The 20,063-nt window shown below is 40.1% G+C and overlaps 2 protein-coding genes across 2 annotated transcripts in view; both read right to left on the minus strand.

Annotated features, from left to right (window-relative positions):
• Positions 1-544: 544 nt before the first annotated feature.
• LOC145994481 (uncharacterized) lies at positions 545-1,162 on the minus strand. The gene has a single exon (XM_083130616.1). The coding sequence runs from the start codon at positions 1,160-1,162 to the stop codon at positions 545-547; it is 618 nt and encodes a 205-aa protein (XP_082986742.1).
• Positions 1,163-15,506: 14,344 nt separating this feature from the next.
• The window catches only part of LOC145994482 (uncharacterized), a 60,722-nt gene continuing 56,165 nt past the window's right edge, over positions 15,507-20,063 (minus strand). The window contains exon 2 of the mRNA XM_083130617.1: positions 15,507-17,548. Within this exon, the coding sequence (XP_082986743.1) occupies positions 16,103-17,548 (1,446 nt within the window). The 3' untranslated portion in view covers positions 15,507-16,102. The remainder of the gene's footprint in view (positions 17,549-20,063) is intronic.

The following is a 20,063-nucleotide window of genomic DNA, read 5'->3' on the forward strand; positions in this document are numbered from 1 at the left end:
TATTGCGATTATGTAGGACACCTGTACTTCATACTAGGGAGAAAAAAATGTTTGATTTTCTCAGACCTGGAAAATTTTGGTTATAGGCCCTGCGTATATTGCATGCCCTGGGTCTCGCACCCACCTCGGTCCTGCCCTGATGTGTATGAATACAGAACAATGAATAGTACTTTCATGCTTTCCTATTGTCTATTTCATCATTATCACCATAGCGATATAATAACATCGACAAACAAAAATCTTTGTTAAAACATATATACGTATCGACGACGATAAATAGTTAAAGCAGACTCAACCTATTGCTTCGACTCATAACTTGTGCATCACCCTCCCTCGTTTTTTGTTATTACGTCTATTGATTTGAGCCAAAACTTTGCGATATTATCGATGTGGGAGAGTTTTGTAAATTTTTATAGCTTGCATTAATTTAGTGTCCGGCAGCACGTATTATTAGCGAGCGTATCGGTTGACATAATTATTTATATATTATGAAATGTGCAGAATAAAAATAAATAGCTACATTGTACTCACCAAAATGAAGTTCTTAATCGTCGTCTGCTAATGTTGACACTCCCAAGTCGTCACTGTCACTTCCTTCACTACTTTCGTTATCTGTATCCAAATTAATGATAACTGTATCATGCACACGCTCAATCAGCCCATCAGCTTCCCACATTCTTTCCTCGGTTTGCTTTACTTTCTCCACATCTCTTCGCCACTGTTCAATGCTCACTTTTTCTATTCCTTCTTCCATTAACTGCTCTACTTCGTCCAATTTGAATTTAGCATTTTCCATGGCGACGTGGTTCTTCACGGAACTCCAAACGTATTCTATGGGATTGAGCTCGCAGTGGTATGGGGGCAAGCGAAGAACTTCGTGACCAGCAGCTTTAGCTAATAAGTCCAATTTATAATTGTTCATGTATTTAATTTTCTCGTTGTCTAAAATTTCGCACAATTCAAATTTGTTCATGTGTGCTTCCCACGAAATCCCTTTCTCAGTAAACCAATTTTGAATGTCTTTTTTGGTGCTGCTCTTTGTGGGAATTTTCTCCGCCCTGACACTATGATACGGTGCATTATCCATCACTATTACAGAATTGGGGGGGATATTAGGTAACAGCCTTTCCGTGAAATAACGTTCGAACACATGCGAATCCATTTCGGAATGATAATCGCTGTTTTTGTTCCCCCTTTTCCCCCGGAAAATCAACTTTGCCCCCGGAACAAAACCATCTTCGGATCCAGCATGGACCAATATCACCCTCTCGCCCTTCCCCGTGGGCGCTTTTGCTCCTACCGAGAGACCTTCACTCCATGCTTGGGCCGCAGACGTAACTTTGGAGTCCACCCACCTCTTGGATTTGGTATGGCCTCTGTTTGCCCAAGTTTCATCGGTGTATATGATCTTTCGGCCTTCGTTTCTGAAACGCCTAATTGCACGAAGATATCTGTGCCTCCACGCTATAATATCTTTACTGTCAAATAGCAGTGACGTGCACTGAGGAGTAGCTAGTCTAGCAGAGATAGATCAATCAATCTCACATCTCGAATTATATTCAAATCACAATATTTATTGTCTTGTTAAAGCCACCACAGCTCATATGCAACACCTTCTTTTCCACGCACTTCTCGTCCATCGATGTTCTCCGCGGGTAAAGCTGGCTGGATACCCTAGCTCGCTCTTCTTCAGCCAGGCCAGTTTCCAGGTAGAAACGGCCGGCCCAAGGAAAAGGAAGATTTCTACCTCTACTTCCCTTGCCCCCACGCACCCCGCTGCAATGGTTGAAAGCCCAGGCTTTCAGGTCCCCCAGTCTATCTCCTATAGGACAGATAGGGGATTGGTTTCTCATATTTTTTTTGTAAATCCTCTAAAGAACACAGGGTAAAATTTTCTGCAGTACTTATGTTCACTGTATTTACACAACCTTTTACACGTTGTACAATATGTGTGTATGTATAATATGGGATGTAGTTTTATTATTTATAAAATGCGAACGTGTTATGTGCAGACAATAATGTTATGCTTTCTTTCTTTTTTTTATTTCTCAAATATGGAATATATAATGATTAAATTACAAATATGTGCTCAGGCTCTCTCTGACTCTCGTTTTAGTAGTGTTTTATTTAAATATACTAATATATTGGCCTGTAACAGTCATAAATACGGATGTATTTATTTGGGCAAGAGAACGCGGGTTCATATTGTTGTTGGTTTGGTTTATTTTACTTCGCTTTTCTGCCACATTTGGTTATCGCGAAAATGAGGATTGAGTGATGATATGATGAAATTGGTGAAGGGACCTCATATGAACAATCCAGGCCAGGATTCGAATCCGTGGTGAGTGCGCATTCTTGTCCTGTGTTGCAGTGAATAATGAAATAATTTGGAATGAAAAATGTATCTCAGAACTCAAAAAGTCAAATGAATATCATTGAAGAAACTACAAAAAAGTGTGTTGTGTTTTGTTTCCTGTCACCAAATCAACCAAGCGCGGGGGAGTGGTTATCACAGCGCGCTACGACACCAGGCGTTCCGGGTTCGAACCCGACTCGGGCATGGGCGTTCCCTGTGCTCGTTCCCTTCATCAGTTTCATCGTATCATCTTCACAATTTACCAAATTTGACAAAAAAGCGACGCTAAGTAACAAAAATGAAATCAAATCATTGATTGATTGCTCAAATTGGTTTATTTTACTTCGCTTCTCCGCCACCTTTGGTACAACAAAATAGATGAAGGAAAACACACAAAGAACACAAATGGCCAATCCGAGATTCGAACCCAGGATCTCTGGCTTAGAGTCAAATCAAATAGTTTTTTTATTTTCGAATGTGGGTGGGGGTTACGTGTACTTTTTTCTAGTACTCATTCATAATTTTGCAATCTTTTCCTGTTATTGACATTCTTCTTTTTTGAAGGAATACTGGCCCTAAAGGGAGGAGGGGTGTGACTCACACCAACCCCCACCTTGAGCACGCCACTGACTGCTACCCCAAGTGTCGACGTCACCGCACGTCACTGTCAATTAGCATTGACTCTCTTTTGTGCTTAACAAATTTGAAGCCAACGTCTTTTAAGAGACGATATAGTGTACTTCTCGATATCGACGGAAGTTGGTCGTCTTTTTTTAGGACATGGAGAATTTTATTCAGCGTTGGCAGTTTATTTTCTTTGAAAAAAGCGTGCACATGTCTTCTTATTGCTCCGCGAGCAAAACTGTCGTAATTGTCCAGCCGTGTTTTACGCTGGTCTCTTGGTCTTTTCTTGTTAGGGGTGTCTAACTTGCCTTCCTTATCGAGAAATTCCTTTTTTATTTGAAACACTGTGGAAGGGCTAACACCAGTTGCATCAGCTGTCATTTTTACTGCAGTTCTTACGGAAGTAGGTGAATTGTTTGTTATTTGTGAGCGAAAATAAGAATATACATTTAAGATTATGTTTCTTTCCCCGCCCTTTAACACGTTTCCTCGTCCCCTGTTTATAGCACTCAGGTGATGTTGGCTCCATTGCCTATATTATATTACACGAGAACGCAAATTTCAGTCCAGGCCACAGTACACAAACACAAACATAAACAATCAAACAAACACGCGCACTCAAATAATAAAAATGTGCCGGTTCCTCTTATTGCATATCACCTTCACCAAACAATTCTGCAGAAAAATTACACAAGAATTAGCTATAACAAGCCGCACTTATTAATAGCCAATATTTTTACACAAAAACGCACTCTGACTACCGATGGGCGAAGCTACTTAGACAATTGGCAACTCTGTAGAGCTCTGCGGAAAGTTCCTTCCTTCCTGCAAGTATTGCCACCTCTGGAACGGAGTTTTGTCGCCATCCTCAAAGACTCGTCAACACATAGCAATGACACATTATACGGAGGACAATAACCATCGCAAATACGAAGAAACTTGCAGTATATCCAATATATTCACTGTAAAACATCCACAGATGTTTATTCGGAGTGTGACGCTCCATGATAAACATCACTATTCTCAAGTTTCTTCGACTGCACTGTGTAAAACATTAGAATACTCCAAAAGCTAAAACTGCTCTGCAACGAAGATAATACGCGTATGCCTCGCTAAATTAAGGAAAGTAATCAGTGTACTTTTGTTAAGTTTATAAGTTTAGTACGGCGCTAGTTTTTCAATAATTCTATTATAATATAATAATATTTTCTTCCTATTTTAAATGAATAAAATTAATGATACTTTAAACAGTGTCGTGTCCCGTATTTTCTTAAAGTGTGTGTGTGTGTGTGTGTGTTGGGGGGGATATACTTTGTTTAGTATTCAGCCCTAATTTTGACGACTTTTCCCGCTTCCGACGTTCCTTTTAGGAATACTGGACTAATGGGGGAGGGAGTTATAACCCCCACCAACCCTACCTTCCTTGGACACGCCACTGACTTTAAACAACGACTCCATGCCATAAGAACATAATTATTCTTTAGAAGCTCGAATATATATTTGCAACCCCACACGCCTTTTCAGTGGCGTATTTCAGGGACGATGTATATAAACGTAGGAGCCAAAAATGGCAACAATAACAAAAACGTTATAAAAAACTGTATTTACATATGTTCAGAATTTAATTTTTTTATGGTTGGTCTTCACGAAATCGGATAAAATGACTCTGAACCAAAGAAATCATATCGGAAAATTTATGAAGATAATTACTATTAACATGTTGAGAGTTCTATAGTGGTACGTTCCTATTTTTATTTGGTTATTTGGTGCCGGTTCCCGTGGCGGAGTGGTTAGCACATCGCGCTACGACACCAGGGACCGGGTCCAAATCTCGGCATGGGTATGGGTGTTTGTGAGTGTCCATTCATCAATTTCATCATGTCATCACTCATCCCATCTTCGCAAATTAGCCAAAAATTGCATAAAAAGCGAATTCAAAATAAAGCCAATCAATCAATCAGTGGTTATTTGGTGCGAATACTACTACTTGCTCGGAGATATGATAATCTGCACAGGCTTCCCCGCCATTATTATCCTCATTTGGCGGTGTGTTGCGCTCTGTCTGATTTGGTACTGTGGTAACTGTTTGTATGTGAGTGTTTACTGTTGTAAAAGTGTCGCTCTTTAATTTGGATACAAACTACTTGAGCTGGATATACTGCTTGCAACCAACGCGGCCGTCCCAATGACACCCGACCCTCATGCTGATGACTTACGAGCGGGGGAAAAGGCCACTCCTTAAAATTTCCGAGAAACATCGAAGTGCTCTGTTCCTACCCTGACACCCAGTGTAGTAGTGTGCATGCTCTAGAAATAATACGTTTCAAAATTCTGCATATTTTGTGATTTTTCTTCATTTATCCTCCACCAGGGTTGTCAAAGGTCCATCTACCCATAAGTTCTATGGGTTTTATTGGGTTCCGTTCCAGGACCGGGACCTTTCTTCTCGCACAATTTAAATTCGGTCCTAGTAGTGTATTGTTCCATTATAAAAAGGTTACTGGATCGTATTTAAATTGATCCGGAAAATATTTCTGCATAGAATTTTAATTGATTCTGGAAAAAGGTTAATGGACAGTATTTAAATTCAGCCGCAAAACAAGGTTCCTGGACCGTATTTAAATTTTACCGAAAAAAGAGTTTCTGCACCGTATTTGAATTCATACGGAAAAAAGGTTCCTGAACTGAATTGAGGCCATGAACCCATTTACACTTGCTGATTTTCTCTCCCGGATGGGAAATGAATTTATTTACAATACCTGGAACTCTAACAACCCTGGGATTCTTAAGATTAGGGAACGCATACATTTGTTCTATAGGATTCCGTTATAGGACCGGAACATTTTCTCTCGCACAATCTAAATTCGTACCAAGTTGCGAATTGTTTCATTTCAATACGGAACTTTGACCCTATTTAAACTGATCCGGAAAAAAATGTTCCTTGACCGTATTTAAATTCTTCAGGAAATAAGGATCCTGGACCGAAGTTAAATTCATCTGGAAAATAATTCATAGACCAAATTGAAAACGTTATAAATGAAAAGGTTTCTTACGGTCCAGAACCCATTTACGCTTGCTGATTTTCTCTCCTGGATGGGAATTGAATTTATTTAAAATTCCTGGACCTTTAGCAACTCTGGCCTCCACCCGCAAATGCAGACGCTGTGGCGGCTGCTTAGTGCTTAGGCGGGAAAGTTGACTAGACATACAAATACAATTAATCCAAAGTTATATAGGGAATAATAGTTACTTACATAATAATATCATGAAATATGGAGAGCCAAATTACTTATCAAGTATTTTCTGTTATTTGCCTATCCTAGTGGGAGCGAAAATTTTTTGCCCTTGCTGCTGAATTCTGTTCCTGCAAATTCAAGACGGTATTTCTAATTTTCATTTCTATTAGGGTCGACAACTCCGTGGTGGAGTGGTTAGCAGGTTACGCTACGAAGCAGAATGTCCCGTGCCATGGATTTCGCGAGTCTATATCCGTAATTTTTGGGGGCTACAGGAGAAAATAATGTTCTCTTCCAACAAGATTTTATATATATATATATATATATATATATATATATATACTGTACATATACTTATGTAGGCCTATATGGTATATTAATAGTTTGTTAGTTTTTAATGGTTTGATAGAAAAAAAAATTAAGTTTTCGGCCCCCCCGAACTGATCAACCTAGCTACGTCCCTGGTGTTGCGCAAGAGGGACGTTATATTGAGCATGTGTTATAACTTTGTGGTATTGTTAACTCTGCAACAATTAACGTTAGGTGAAAACAAATGTCACAGTTGTTTTCCTGGTGAAATTCTAGCCTATTTTGATATGTCGCACGACCCCCTTCCCATTTAAATTTCTGAAGTTGAATCCAAGATGGTTGACATCAAGATGGCTGCCGACCATGCGGGTGACGTCAATGTGGTTCCCCCCTGGCCAGGCAACGATTGGTCATCGCCATTTTCACGTTCCATGCCGCAGTGGCCTTGTACTGGGGTGTTAAGTGACTTATTGAGCCATAACTTTGTGGTATTGTTAACTCTGCAACAATTAAAGTTAGGTGAAAACAAATGTCACAGTTGTTTTCCTGGTGAAATTCTAGCCCATTTTGATATGTCGCACGACCCCCTTCCCATTTAAATTTCTGAAGTTGAATTCAAGATGGCGGACATCAAGATGGCTGCCGACCATGCGGGTGACGTCAATGTGGTTCCCCCTTGGCCAGGCAACGATTGGTTATCGCCATTTTCACGTTCCATGCCGCAGTGGCCTTGTACTGGGGGTGTTAAGTGACTTATTGAGCCATAACTTTGTTGTATTGTTAACTCTGCAACAATTAAAGTTAGGTGAAAACAAATGTCACAGTTGTTTTCCTGGTGAAATTCTAGCCCATTTTGATATGTCGCACGACCCCCTTCCCATTTAAATTTCTGAAGTTGAATTCAAGATGGCGGGCATCAAGATGGCTGCCGACCATGCGGGTGACGTCAATGTGGTTCCCCCTTGGCCTGATAACGATTGATCATTGCCATTTTCACGTTCCATGCCGCAGTGGCCTTGTACTGGGGGTGTTAAGTGACTTATTGAGTCATAACTTTGTGGTACTGTTAACTCTGCAACAATTAAAGTTAGGTGAAAACAAATGTCACAGTTGTTTTCCTGGTGAAATTCTAGCCCATTTTGATATGTCGCACGACCCCCTTCCCATTTAAATTTCTGAAGTTGAATTCAAGATGACGGGTATGAAGATGGCTGCCGACCATGCGGGTGACGTCAATGTGGTTCCCCCTTGGCCTGATAACGATTGGTCATCCCCATTTTCACGTCCCATGCCACAGTGGCCTTGTACTGGGGGTGTTAAGTGACTTATTGAGCCACCCTGTATGTTGGTTCGAAGCAGACATTGTTCTCTGGTTATTGACGTCTTTATTTCTATGCATTGTCATCACAATGTGTAATTCAAGCCGAATGAAAATGGTGGTGTACAATTCGCCTACTGTTTCTTTCGCCGTTGGGTGTACAACAGATGCTAAACAGTTATATTTTGAATACTTAATTTTAATACTTGCGTGTGATACGGTACATGCTTGCAATGTGAAACAACTGTTGTGCCCTCCCAAACTTTGTTTACAGAATGGCCGAAGGTCGATATTAACTCATGTCTCATACATGTAATGAAGATTTTATTTCACAGCAATCCGATATCGCTTTATTGCTGCAGATATTGGTGGATCCAAGCAACAATGTTGTCTACGAACGCTTCCTTATCTTAATATCTCATACAATCCCAGATCTTACAAAATACGCCTCATTGTTAATGTGCTTATGGATCAGGATCTCAATCAATTGCGGCAGCCACTTTACCCATTGTTGGAAATTTAGCTTTCTCATTGCCCCTAAATGTTGTTGTGACAATTGAAATCGGCGTTTCATCACAAGAACGAATACGTTTACACATCCCCCCTCCATATGACTATTCAAAGTTTTCCTTTTACGATGCGATTTAAAGCAACAAGCAAGCGAAACTCTTGCCCTGATCTTGCCGCGCTGAGGACGCGTGATAACCAGCAGACAAAGATAGACTCGGCCTTAACCTCATTTCGACCTGCAAATACCTCCGAGATTCGGGTCAACGAACCTACACATAATTGTTTTAGCTTTGACTTGCAGCAAAACAATCGTACCGGATACTCTTCATTTCAACAGGTTTTTCAGATTCGAACATCTGCAATACATTTCTATGTACTGTATACGATGCAACGTGCTTGAAGTAAGGAACTATGTTTTTGTGCTCAAGTCTCGCGAGCTTGCCGTTCGAAGGCGCGTTGCCATCCCGCATTCATTATCTGAATCCAAATCAGTTTCGTGCAGTTTATTATGTTTAGGTATCGTGCTCATTTTAATGGTTATTTATTATACGTTATTATACGAGGGTCACTATTTATATTTTGAGCCTAACAATGAAAAAATAGGAATTTGGCATTGAAAACTGCTTTATTGTTTTTCGAAGTATTCTCCTTTATGGTCAATACACTTTTGCATTCGTTCGAACCATTTGTCAAAGCAGTTTTTCCAATATTCTTGAGACACCTCCATAATATGGGTTTTGAACGCATCAACGGCGTCTTCTTCCGACGAAAATCGTTGTCCACGCAATTTATTCTTGACATTCGGGAACAAGAAGAAGTCATTGGGTGCCAAATCAGGACTGTACGGCGGATGACCTATCAATTCGATTTTTTGACTCTTCATAAAGTCGGTTGTTAGACGAGATGTGTGACAGCTGGCATTGTCTTGATGAAGAATGATCCGACGGCGTTTGTTTGTTTTCCGTATTTGACCGAAGACCTCTGGCAAACAAATTGTTGTGTACCATTCAGAGTTGACCGTTCTACGTTCCTCTAAAGGCACAGTTGCCACATGACCAGTTTTCCCGAAAAAACAGGCGACCATTTGTTTCGATGTGCTTCGAGCGCGAACAACTTTTGTTGGATTGGGTTCATCTTGAAACACCCATACAGTCGACTGCTGTTTACGTTCTGGCTCATATGCATATATCCATGGTTCGTCACCTGTTACAATCTTATATACGTCTTTTGAAGCACCACGATTGTATTTATTGAGCATTTGTTTGCACCAATTGACGCGAGCGTCTTTTTGAGTTTTTGTCAAATTGTGTGGGATCCAACGAGAACATACCTTTCTCACAGCTAAATGATCATGTAATATTTGATATATGCTGGTGGAACTAATGCCTATGGTTGCCTCAATCTCACAGTATGTCACATGACGATCTTGCAGTATTAGGTTTTGCACAGCATCAATGTTTTCTCGAACAACAACTGATTTTGGACGACCTTCGCGAATCTCGTCGGTGAGCGAATGGCGGCCACGATTAAATTCGTTATACCAGCGTTTCACAGTGGCAAAGGATGGGGCTTCATCGCCAAATGTGGAAGTAAGTTGATCGATGCACTCTTGTCTTGATAATCCACGTCGAAAAAATCGTAAAAAATCATCGCACGAAAATGTTCACGAGTTAATTCCATTTTATTGTTGTCGCGCAATCTCCAAGGCAACATAAACAACACAAATGAAGCTATTGACAAAACATTTGAAGTACGTTATGGTCGATAATGCCAGACGATTCCGTGCAAACGTCAAATCGCGCCTAACTTCAATCAGTGTTGCCAAGGCTCAAAATATAAATAGTGGCCCTCGTATTCTGCAAGAATCCTCGCATTGTGACAGTTTGAAATTCTTTCCCTTGTATCTTAATCTATTGAATTTCATTCCCTTGTTTTTCTTTTTTCCGAATGCATACAGTGAAAGTATGAACGCTGTAAGTTTGCAATGGTGTTACGACGTCACTGTCAAGTTAGGTTGCACCTGAGCCATAGACCTGAGCGCTGCACTCTTCTGGAAGGGTAAGTGACCTCTGCCTCTTGCTACCTCGGCCTGTTTGTTCGACTGAAGAGCAGACGACACGAGAGTATTCGGCAATAGTGTGCGAGCGACGTCTGCTGTTAGCCCAAGAAACGCTCTTTCTAAGGACTCCTGCAGATTAATGCTGGTGCTGAATGTGATTCATGATTAGATGACATTTATAAAAGGACACTCTCAAAGGATCACATGTGTCTGACTGGGATTCGAATCCAGAACCTTTGATGGCAAGATAGTGAGTTGACCCCTCAATGGACATGCTTACAGAAATGGCAGATTTTATATTACCATACAGGCGTACAAAAATACTTTTCAAATTCGAATTATTCATTATATTTTTTTTAGAAAATTCAACTTTGCATGTTTTATGAGACTCTTAGAAGCCAGGAAAAATTATGAGTATCATTCCACCTGACAGAATTTCTGACTTGGGAAGTTCTTCAAGTGAAGATGAATATACTGCAAATCACTGTGAGTCTATATTAGTTGTCCCCATGTTTCATTTTTGGAAGTTGGTTGCCATGATCCGCTAAAGATGTTTCGACGTAAATTGAGAACAGAAAGAAAAGTGTCCAGGCATCTCTTGAAGATATTCCATCACCACCAACTAGAATATGAACCACTACCACCTTTGTTTTGAGACCACTTGCTCACTGGCTCATATCCGATAGGATGATATCTAGATCATGGGGGGGGGGGGGATGGGGCACGAAAGATAGATACAAAAACTGCCCCAAAGGACAAACATACTGGGTGGTCACCAGAGCCACTTGAGCAGGTGGAAAAAAAAAAGGTTCTCACTCGCAGGGGTTTGAACCCGGCCCTCTTGTGTGATAGTTAGGTGCCGTACTGACGGAGCTACCACGGCTAAGTTTTTTTATTGCAATAGCATATAATAATTAAATAATTTCCAAATTTTCATTTTGTGAATAAAAAGAAACAAATATGTGTTCTGCTTTTGTATCCTAAAAGAAATATTGCGCTATGTTGTCAAAAGTTTCCACAAATGAAATTTGTATCTCTCAGGATACAACAAAATTGGCAACTTTGCAACAGGAATTTACAAATTTTATATAACTTTGTCATATTTGAGTTTCAAGTAGTCTGATTGTAATGTGTAATTTATTTTCGTTAAAATAGGCAGGCAAAAAGGCATTTGTAATGTGGAAAATAGGCACTAAAAATTAAAAAAAAGACAAAATAAACCGAAAAAAGGCACATTTGGAAGTCGCTTACTTTTATCTATAATTTCTGGCAACATGTTAAAATCTACATTGGGAAGAGCATTTCAATTTTCTCCGTCTTGATTGCACATAACTACAAGGTGTTTTTTTTTTAATTACTCAACATTCATTGATAGTAGTCTGTCAGAGAGAATGTTTTTCATAATAGAAAATGATCTTTCTTCTTCGACAGAAGTTATTGGAGCATACATAAAACAAGCTAATGTAGCTGGACTCATTTCGGTAACAGCATTTTCACCTTTTAGAATATCACAAATTGTTTTCAATTGTTTCAAGTCCTCATTTGCACTCACTACCCGTTAGTACTTTTCCGCAACAGCTGACCCCTTTTCTCCTGGCACTTCCATCATCTGCTGCATAGATTCCTCGTACATTTTCATGGATGCTACAAGGTGTTTTTTTAAGTTCTGTAATTGTAATTGTCTCCGGGAATGAACCATAATGTGCAAAAATAAACTTGAATAGCACAGGAGTTTTTTCACTTCACGAATTGAAGCCGCTTTATTTTCTGGAAGAGCATCTATCACCTTACTGATTTTTTTAAGGTTGTTAGCATAATATATAGCTGCTGATAAAACTAAGCTCAGATGCAACTTCCTTAAATTTTCGGGTTCGAGAGGGAGATTTCAGAAATACGTATCTTCTTTGTGTTCGAAATCAACCTGTCCACTTCAGCAGTCAATCATGCACAAGGAAATGTTAACCGAAAGGCAATATCCTAACTGAGCATGAAATACATTTTTCTCACACTTTTCTCCTTCAGCAATGTTGAAACATGCATGAGTTCAATATTACTTAAATAAGGCGAAAATGATTCACATAATAAACGAAAGAAAAATAAATGCCAACAACGTTTTTTGGGAGAAAAATAATTTATATACACATTTTTTTTAAAAAAAATGTCAAATTTAATTGAAAAAGGCAAAAAAAGGCATTATAATTAAAAATAGGCAGTGGGGTCCCAAATAGGCAAAATAGGCAAAATGAAAAGGCTTCTAAAACATTCGAAACAACATGAGAAACGTATATCCGGAAAAATTTTATCAATATATGCAGTAGATAAAAAGAGGCATTTTGCCAAACTTCCGGGCTCTAGTAATGTGTCATATTGTTTTGGCAATTGGAACATATCTTGCTCCTTTAAGGGTTAAAGGACCCCTATTATCAGGCATGTATGTAGAAATATATTTCAAGGCGCGGGATCCGAACCAAGTATCTAATAACAATAATAATAATAATAATAATAATAATGTTTAAATTAAAATCATTATATTTATATTGTATGAATAGGTAAGCGACGGTATAAGGATAGTGATATCACAGCACGTATTCATAATCTAGCTTACATATAGGTAAGGTCTGCAAAATTTGTAAAAAAAACATCTGCCCTGGCAAGTAAATTAGCAGCCAAAAGACAGAAATTGGCCATTGCATCGTGTTACTAATTTGTTTTTGCCTTGCATGTGCGTGGTGTGTGCAGTGGCATAGAGGTAATACTAGTACTGGGTTTGATCCCCAGTGCAGACATGTTGCTGTGAAAAATCCGAGATACTGCGGACCGGAAGATTGTTGGGGAGTGGGGGAAGGGGGAGTGCTGGACTCGACAAAGTTGTGTGTATGTAGCCTATACATGTCCATTATCATATTATTTTTATACTTCTTTAAAAAAGAAAAAAAAGAAATCCACTTCGAAGTTTATCATTAATCTTGCAATTCCTTTTCGGTGCCATAATGAACTAAGGTGCTATCTCACAATGTCGAAACGTTATTTGAGAACTGCGGACTGGACAATGCGGGCACCCAAGCACTAACTGTTTACAGTAAACAGCTTACCATGCAATGGAAGAGATTTGCAACTGAAATTCAGTGTTGTTAGCAGACGGCGGCGCTATCGTCAAGTCAAATATCTTTGCAGCATCTTCTTGTATCTCGATAACCCCTGTATTATCGAGAAAGAGCAGTTCAATGTACAGTTGGATTATTTAGTAAAATGAACATTTTAATATTACGCATTGAAATATAATAAGGCTAAGGAAAGTATAGTCTTAATCATTTCTTCTTTCCCACCCGAGTCCAGGACATTTGTGCACCCTGAAGAAACTATTCGGGAGACCAGGGCAAATGATATCATTCCGGGATCGCCCGGGCCATATAGCAGGCCTAGGTATGATCAGGCAATCAAAATCCAATCTATCAACCATGCCATCCAACATTTTGACACAAGGTTTCAATAAATGAGCGGTAGCCATTTCACATTTTTGGAATAAGTTGTTGCAATTTTGTAATGTGTTGACTGTATTCAGAAAAACGTAAAGTTTCTACAATTAAAGAATACAATTCCACAAGTCACGCTACTAGTATTGACACTTTTCTGTCCATCTTGTGTCATACAACTTGAGAATGTTACAGTGTTTCCCTGGTTTTCTTGCACTGACTTTTTAAAAACCAAATTCCTTTAAGAAGACTCGAAGGGAAAAAAATATAACTGACTTGACAGTACCAATGCAGTTTCTTATCGCAGGAAATTCCGAAACTATCAGGAAATTGCAGTCCCATCTGGTGTGTGGAATTACGTAATTTCCTTCCCATTCGTATCTCGTCCTGTGTGTCAAATTTAGGAGAATGAAATAAGTCTGAAGAATTTTTTTTTATGAACGAGAGGATAGAATAGATAATCTGGTAATTTTACTGAACCAAAAGGGTTTGGGGGAGGGGTTGGACCTGTTGAACTCCCACCTTAAATACGCCCATGCGAACCACTATATGCTTCCACCGGGTATTGAACCATGAATCCCTTTATTACAAGGTGACGACTTTACTACTATGATATTAGGGAAGCATATTACTCTTTATGGTTACGCCATTGTTTATTTATTAATAAACAGCTTGTCCACAAAGTCCTGCTACCATTGCAATGAAACATAGCTCCTAAACCATATGAGATAAAGACATGCGGTTTTTTGCAACGTGTTCTACAGCTCTCAAAGTTTTAATAAGTAGTGGTATATTTTATTATTATTATTATTATTTCTTTTTTTCCAGATTATGTTGTGAGCGACAATGACGACAGCACAGGAGAAGGCACAATGTGTGTGGTATGCTGAGTCTGGTAATTGTAAATAAAACTTTGAGAGCTGCAGAACACGTTGCAAAAAACAGCATGTCTTTATCTCATATAGTTTAGGAGTTAGGTTTCATTGTAACGGTAGCAGGACTTTGTGGACACGCTGTATAATTTCGATGGTGCATATGGATTAATGCTTGCAAAGGTATTTATGAGTTAAATTGTTGGAACAACTTTTTTTTAAAAAAAAGTATTCACCGGGCTGTGGTTCCGCAAAGGTTGAGAACCACTGCACTAGGCAGTCAAAATATATCACAACTTCCTCCGTGACCGGCTTAGCAGCCATTAATTCAATTGTCAGCACACAATTTTATTTTGCTGAACACAAAAGTAAATGTACTAGATTGGTACCATTGAAAGTATATTTGATAGGTGTGTTAAAAAATGTTCTCTAATTTCTTTCATTTTGCTTTATATGAATGTTCGCATGCCAAATTCAAACAGAATTTATATCATATTATTATATTCTATTTTCAAATAATATACAAATTTGCGATAGTTATCTAAATGTGAATATGCTATGTACTTAGATACATTTAATAAGACTACTCAAATATGAAAATAACAACTATGCAAAAAAAAATCCTGCTTTTTTTCTTGCAGCCAATACCTATGTCTAGTTTTGAATTCCATGTCGAAAGCTGTATTTTAAATTTAGAAATGAGTGTATTTTTACACTAGAGAGATAAATAAAGCCATAGAACAAGAAAAATGTTGCCAACTAAATATATTTTCATTGATTTGAATCATTCAGGAAAAATGCCGATAAAAGTCCAATGAAAAAGTCCTGGAAAATAGCACAGGTGTTTTCTGTTTTTCAACTACTACCAACTCGACTCAAGAGTGTCACTTGATTGCTAGTACATTTATATTATTGAAAACATATACTTTTGAGACTGTTAGACATATATTTGAATATTACATAGAGAATTTCTAGTTATTAAAACAAAGTCAATGATTTCTTAATAATATTATTAGTTTTAAATATATACATATAAAATGCATTTTCATAATCTATATGTGCAGTGGTTTTTAATATAATTTCTAGCAATGTAGTCTTGTTTCTACTATATATACATTTTGCCACTATTGTAAATACAATCAGTAGTTTTCAGAATATTTATGTTGTTCTTAAAGTCTTTCTTCGTAAAAGTCTCGCACAATATACAAATTAACATATCTTCTATGAAATTTGTTTTGATTAGGTATTATGTTGTAGTCAGAACTTTTGTTTACCAGTCTGTAAACATTAAAATACCACGGAAGTGCAGATCAGATTAATTTTTTATGAAGAAATAAGGATACAATTACAATAAAGTAAGAGAAAGTGATTCGTTCACCAGCAGCAGTTGTGCCTGTTGGTGTGGGATCTGAGTCTCCTCCTCCCCCTGTTGTCGTGGTGTCGTCTGGCGCCCCTGTTGTGGTGGTGTCGTCTGGCGCGCCTGTTGTGGTGGTGTCGTCTGGCGCGCCTGTTGTGGTGGTGTCGTCTGGCGCCCCTGTTGTGGTGGTGTCGTCTGGCGCTCCTGTTGTGGTGGTGTCGTCTGGCGCTCCTGTTGTGGTGGTGTCGTCTGGCGCGCCTGTTGTGGTGGTGTCGTCTGGCGCGCCTGTTGTGGTGGTGTCGTCTGGCGCGCCTGTTGTGGTGGTGTCGTCTGGCGCCCCTGTTGTGGTGCTGTCGTCTGGCGTCCCTGTTGTGGTGGTGTCGTCTGGCGCCCCTGTTGTGGTGGTGTCGTCTGGTGCTCCTGTTGTGGTGGTGTCGTCTGGCGCGCCTGTTGTGGTGGTGTCGTCTGGCGCCCCTGTTGTGGTGGTGTCGTCTGGCGCTCCTGTTGTGGTGGTGTCGTCTGGCGCTCCTGTTGTGGTGGTGTCGTCTGGCGCGCCTGTTGTGGTGGTGTCGTCTGGCGCGCCTGTTGTGGTGGTGTCGTCTGGCGCGCCTGTTGTGGTGGTGTCGTCTGGCGCTCCTGTTGTGGTGGTGTCGTCTGGCGCGCCTGTTGTGGTGGTGTCGTCTGGCGCCCCTGTTGTGGTGGTGTCGTCTGGCGCCCCTGTTGTGGTGGTGTCGTCTGGCGCCCCTGTTGTGGTGGTGTCGTCTGGCGCGCCTGTTGTGGTGGTGTCGTCTGGCGCCCCTGTTGTGGTGGTGTCGTCTGGCGCGCCTGTTGTGGTGGTGTCGTCTGGCGCCCCTGTTGTGGTGGTGTCGTCTGGCGCCCCTGTTGTGGTGGTGTCGTCTGGCGCCCCTGTTGTGGTGGTGTCGTCTGGCGCCCCTGTTGTGGTGGTGTCGTCTGGCGCTCCTGTTGTGGTGGTGTCGTCTGGCGCTCCTGTTGTGGTGGTGTCGTCTGGCGCCCCTGTTGTGGTGGTGTCGTCTGGCGCGCCTGTTGTGGTGGTGTCGTCTGGCGCCCCTGTTGTGGTGGTGTCGTCTGGCGCCCCTGTTGTGGTGGTGTCGTCTGGCGCCCCTGTTGTGGTGGTGTCGTCTGGCGCTCCTGTTGTGGTGGTGTCGTCTGGCGCGCCTGTTGTGGTGGTGTCGTCTGGCGCCCCTGTTGTGGTGGTGTCGTCTGGCGCTCCTGTTGTGGTGGTGTCGTCTGGCGCCCCTGTTGTGGTGGTGTCGTCTGGCGCGCCTGTTGTGGTGGTGTCGTCTGGCGCCCCTGTTGTGGTGGTGTCGTCTGGCGCGCCTGTTGTGGTGGTGTCGTCTGGCGACCCTGTTGTGGTGGTGTCCTCTGCCGACCCTGTTGTGGTGGTGTCCTCTGCCGCCTTTGGTACTCTTTTTTCTTTCAAAATTAAATCCTTATAGAAGCTGATGCTTGAATCTGGTAGAAATTGACCAAAGTGTTTCAATTTCTGTTGATATTCGTTTACCTCTGTGGAAAAAAAGTTAATAAATTGTAAGTTATTTTTAATTGATTGTGATTAAATTAGAATATACAAAGAATTTTTTTTAAAATCTGCAAGTCAATAAACAATTAAGGATATTTTAAATGTTCATCTGGGTTACAATCACATACCTTTTGTTGTCTGGAATCTCATAGCCTTAATATTCCAGACCTGTCAAGTTATGGTTTAATTCAGTGAGCTAGCAATAGCTATGATCGAAAAAATTATGTTCCCTGTTTTCTTCAGAAAAATGAATTTCATAAAGGGGTCGGACTTCCATTACCCCACATTTCGTATCTCGATGAGCACAGTGAAAATTAACTTTCAGTAAAGTGTGCCAGGACAATTTAGTACCAAGCCACATGCATTTTCACCATACACTTCCAAAACATTTCATTGAAATGAGATGCAAGTCGGTTACATTGTGAAGACTTATCTTTTGATGGATTAGAATACAGTGTGTGAGTAGTTGAAAAAATTTCGAGTGTAAAGTAGGTTGTGGATTTTTTAAAAGGGGTTCGTTTCTCACAAGTACAACAATGTGGCTTGCACTATCTCGCACCGGCCCCTTCAAGAGATGTCGAGGTATTCTCTGGAACTGGACATCGTTCAGAAAGTAGTCTTACTACTAAGCTGTCTTCGATCTGTTGCGAGGGCGATTTGCAACAGAAACGACCTGCAAGGCGCCGGTTGGGCGACCTATGAATGAGAAAGAATCGGCAACTGCTGCTGCCTACAGCACCGTCCCCCCATCGAAATCCCATACCGCTATAGTCCGAATCCGCGGCATAGATTCACGCTTTAACTCGCTGCAATGCTACTGTCGGCAGCTACATTACAACTTTCACTTTTTAGAGGCGCTGTTGATTGAATAGGCGACCTACTAAAACTCGAAGCTGATTGGATATTTTATCGATAACACTGTATTTAGAAAAAAATGTGAAAGAAGAAACCACATGATAAATTTTCAATTTAAGTAGTAAATAGATGGAAAGAATTATGAAGTTTGGTTGGCATCTGCTTTCTGCTTCCGTATTATGCGCCTGATTCCACAGCGCCGTGGGTGTCATTCGAACTGACACCTGGCGGGAAAAGTGGCAACTGTATTACTCGGGAGCCTTTCGATTCGGACAGAAAACCAATGGTTAAGAAAGTAACGGTGCACTTGCAGATTCGAATACGACCATGCTAGCTTGAACCAGCAACGATTGTGGCTGCCTCCAATGTTTCGTTGTATCGTAAGAACTCTTAACGATAACTCGTTGCGTCTGTTGTGATTCTGGAATTACAATCGTAAGGAAAGATCTAATTTTTTTAAAAGCAAGGGCGACTTTTCCGTAAGCACCCAAATGTCAACCTATCTCCCACGGAGTGCATCCTGGAGTGCATTCTACAGACTAACGAGGTTCTGGCGTCTGAACTTACAACCAGTATGGGGGCTATGTACCGGATGTTTACATTTCTGTGCTTCCTTGGCTCGGGCAGGAACTTCACTTCCGGTTTTGAATAGAATAACATGGGAGTTCAAAGGGGTAAAGGCAATGTCTTAAGAAAAAGCGACAATCATTGTGTGGCTTTTGGTTACAACACGAGGTTGAGAACAAATATTTTTTGTCTGATATCTGTGCATAGTTTTCAGACACATACGATACGGAAAAATCAGTGAATTCAAGCAGTAAAGCGAAAAGACTGGACACAAACACGAGGGAATAGGCTCTATATTCGACACTACATCACCGGAGTAAATCAAATGTAAACATTTTACGTGTTTCGAAGATTATAATTGTCTAATGCACATGTGTTTTGACTATTTAAAAATTGGAACTGTTTATAATCATTCAGAATTCCAAAAAATATAATTTTAAGTTAATTTAATGTAATCAATGAAAACTTTATTAGTAAAAATTTTACTAACTTCTAAAGTCTTTTCTTGAAGGAAACTTGGAACAAGAACTGTGCATTTCAGTATTGTAACTGTTGTGCAGAATATGCACTCCGCTTGTGAATCGAATAGCATGAATAAATAAATAATAATAAATTTCGAATAATATTTGTTTATTTAATTAGTTTAGTAATTAGTTATTGTATAATAACATTTAAACAGTTGTAATTATTATTATTTCTACTACTCTACTTTTATTACTGGCCTTTACCCCCTACAATAATTTCTGACGACGCTCTCTCTAAGCCATATGATAAAATTAAAGGGGCTGTGTTTGAGTACGCAGTGTCGAAAATTATACATTTCACTGTTGTAAAATTGAAGTATTTCAATGTTTATAATTTATGTAAGCTTTATTTCAACCTGCAGAAGTGTTAACACGAAACTGCTGTTTGAAGATCAACATTCTCTCGAAAAAAGACTACTAATTTTCCGCGAATCTTCATCCAAAGGATCCAGGAAATTGACAA

Source organism: Lepisma saccharinum, chromosome 10 (assembly GCF_977018435.1).
Source record: "Lepisma saccharinum chromosome 10, izLepSacc3.1, whole genome shotgun sequence".
Taxonomy (NCBI): Eukaryota; Metazoa; Arthropoda; class Insecta; order Zygentoma; family Lepismatidae; genus Lepisma; species Lepisma saccharinum.

What these genes read in the sequence shown, in the direction of transcription:
- LOC145994481 (XM_083130616.1), bottom strand. Translation starts at nt 1,162, where the DNA reads ATGGATTCGCATGTGTTCGAACGTTATTTCACGGAAAGGCTGTTACCT.